The sequence below is a fragment of the Myodes glareolus genome, chromosome 9 (genome assembly GCF_982192425.1).
Source record: "Myodes glareolus chromosome 9, mMyoGla1.1, whole genome shotgun sequence".
NCBI classification, from domain to species: Eukaryota; Metazoa; Chordata; class Mammalia; order Rodentia; family Cricetidae; genus Myodes; species Myodes glareolus.
The window spans coordinates 66,017,080-66,020,165 of record NC_142034.1 but is presented as its reverse complement, the minus strand read 5'-3'; the positions used below and the strand labels follow the sequence as shown (position 1 = coordinate 66,020,165).

General features: G+C 41.6%; 1 protein-coding gene across 1 annotated transcript; it reads right to left on the bottom strand.

Moving 5' to 3' along the window:
* Nucleotides 1-1,093: 1,093 nt before the first annotated feature.
* On the bottom strand, nucleotides 1,094-2,167 carry LOC148120952 (olfactory receptor 2T29-like). Its single transcript, XM_087909580.1, has one exon. The coding sequence runs from the start codon at nucleotides 2,039-2,041 to the stop codon at nucleotides 1,094-1,096; it is 948 nt and encodes a 315-aa protein (XP_087765706.1). The 5' UTR covers nucleotides 2,042-2,167.
* Between the last annotated feature and the right edge of the window lie 919 nt (nucleotides 2,168-3,086).

Sequence of the window (3,086 nt, the reverse complement as noted above, 5' to 3'; positions counted from 1 at the left end):
AATTAGAAAACAATCAACCAACCAACCAAGAAAAATTCTGCAAGACGGGCCAACTGGTTAGAACTCCCATAAAGTTCTGGATGAGAGTTAGAACCTTAAGATACAAAGCCAAATGACCTTGCCTGTCATTGGACCCTTAGGAGTCATTCATTGCCGGCTTTAGTTTCTGAACTAGCATCCTGTCCGTGCCTATCATGTGAAACCTTATGCAATGTACTGAGTTATCAAAATTCTAGCACCCACAAACCAAAAACTTTCCACGTCACCTGAAGACATCTGAGAACCATGGCAGAGATTTTCCCACTTTGCTATAACCTGAACCTCTGATGTCTCCAGGGTGTAGTTGAAAAATGCCTTGAGTCATGACTTATGGCTTATTTGCGCTTTGTAACCTTCCATAAAACTTCAGAGCATGTCCACCTGAGTGCATGCTCCTGGGCCATGGTCACTCACATTAGGCTAAACAATAAGCTGTACCTCATTTTCTTGAAGCGAGAGCCATGTTTGGCTTTGAGGGATACAGGAGTGAATCTACGTGCAAATACAGCTGTGCCAAACACTGCAAACCTCCTGGACACTTGTACACCCTAGACTTAAATTTATTTGGACCACTATTTTTATTACATCATAATAAAGGAGATGAAAGGATAAAACTATATTTTGCTTTTTACTTTTATCTATTTTTAAATATACATAAACTATTAAGAAAACACACACCATTAATTCAAAATGTAATGTCTCTCCATTTACATCTTGTTGACTGTGTCACCCACCTTTTTTATTCTAATTCACTCTCTGTCTTTTATCAGTTGAACATCTCATGGTCATTCATTTCTCAATATGGCACGAATTTTAATAAGACTATTGCCCGACAAAATTAAACAGTCACTATCAACTTAAAAAATGTAATACCAATAGAATACAAGTAAAGATTTTGAATGTACAAGAAAGATATCAATGAGGAAATTTTCATATAGAGAAATAAGTCTTCCAAAGGGATGGCTGTGCAATGAGACGTGATGGGTGAGGATAACAGCAGTGTGGGACCTGGAACAGCAGCTGTGTGGAGACAAAGGAAAGAAACTATTCATTCCTAATTACTTTGCTGTTTCTTGAAAGAAGGGTTGACACCCAACAACTTCTTCAGAGCCTCTGTGACATTCTTATTCCTCAGACTGTAGATCAGTGGGTTCAATAGAGGGGTGAGTATCGTGTAAAACACAGACACCACCATGTCCTTCTCAGGGGTGTGGAAGGAGGCAGGGAGCATGTAGGTGTAGACAGCAGCACCATAGAAGAGGATGACCACGGTCATGTGGGAGGAGCAGGTGGCGAGGGCCTTCTTCCTGCCCTCTGCCGAGTTCATCCTGAGAACTGTGAGGAGGATGAAGGAGTAGGAGCTTGAGATGACTGTCACAGGGATGAGGAGCATGAGCACACAGCACAGGTACATGAGGGTCTCATAGAGCCAGGTGTCTGCGCAGGAGAGCTTTGTCACAGCAGGGACCTCACAGAAGAAGTGATGGATTTCCCTGGATCCACAGAATGGGAAGGTCATGGTGACAGGGGTGAGCATGAAGCCATCCAAGGATCCCAGGAACCAGCAGGCAGACATCAGGAGGAGACACATCCTGCGATTCATGAGGACAGGATAACGGAGTGGATGGCAGATGGCCACATAGCGGTCATAAGACATGGCAGCCAGAAGGAAATATTCTGAACCTCCTAGTGTCAGGTACAGGAACATCTGCATCCCACAGGCAGCAGCTGAGATCTTGTGGCTCCCTAGGACCTGGTCCGTGAGCATCTTGGGCACAGTGACAGAAATGTACATCATGTCCATGAGGGACAACTGGCTGATGAAAAAGTACATGGGTGTGTGGAGCCGGGTGTCAGAGAGTACCAGAAGAATCAGGAGGGCATTGCCAGATGAGGCCATCAGGAAAACCACAAATGTAATCACAGCAAGCAGAGTTGGGTGTGTGGATTGATTGAAGAATCCCACAAGGGTAAAATCTGACTGTCCAGTGTAGTTGTTCATCTAGGAGATGATGTCATGGGTGTCTCTTTGGCAACCAACAATGGTTTGGGGTTAGTTGCTGCTTACTGATATGTGCAAAGGCTTAGTAGACTGAGAAAATTCCCTGGGCCAGTAGATCTGAGAATGATAATCTACCTATGATAAACAATTTAAAAAAGTGAGAATTCACTTCTGTGGTTAGAGTCATCACAAGTCAGACTAGAGATATGACAACTCATGGTCATGGTCTTTCCTAATGAGAAATAGTGTCCTCTATCAAAAAGTTACTGATTTTGCAGGATAATTTTCTTTACTAGTAACAAAAATAGTGAATTACTGACCAAAACAAACATAAAACAATGAAAGTCAAATAAAATAAGCAAACATATTATTAAGAATGTTGACGAATACAAGAATAAAGTTATTTTCAAGAACAACTTTAGATTTGCTTTTAATGTTAACACATTATGATGCAGTCTCCCCTTTCATATTCATTAAAGAATGTGATTTTTAAAACAATATGGCAAGAAATCTTAATTGAAAAACCCATATACCTTATTTAAAATTGAATTTGAAGCTTCTTACATATGTTTTGACATGTAAATGGTCATTTAAATATATATTCATACAAAGCTAGCCATACGAAAATATAGGTACAACAATACAGAAAACATGCTTGCTGGGGCTGGGGAGAATGTTCAGTGGTGAGAGAGCTGGCTGCTCTTTCAGAGGATCTGGGTTCAAGTCCCAGCACCCTCACTGCAGCAGTTTACAACTGTCTATAATTGCTGTTCCAGGGGGTCTGATACCCTCACATAGACTTACTGCATATAGGCAGAGCACCAATATTCATAAAATGCAAATAAAAGCTATTTTTAAATGAGTAAGAACATGCTTGTTCATCTAGTGCTGCTTAGACTGAGATGATAGGAAGTCTCACCTTTCTCTGGCCTCTGCTTCTCCAAGTTTATCTCCTCACAAGTTCCACTACTGTCTGTAATCCTCAACCTCAGCCACTGCTGGTTACTAGGCCAGGGTGTGGCCATAGCATCCCTATGGACCATCA

Bases quoted from the DNA above. Each gene is read 5' to 3' on its own strand.
- LOC148120952 (XM_087909580.1), bottom strand. From the start codon at position 2,041: ATGAACAACTACACTGGACAGTCAGATTTTACCCTTGTGGGATTCTTC.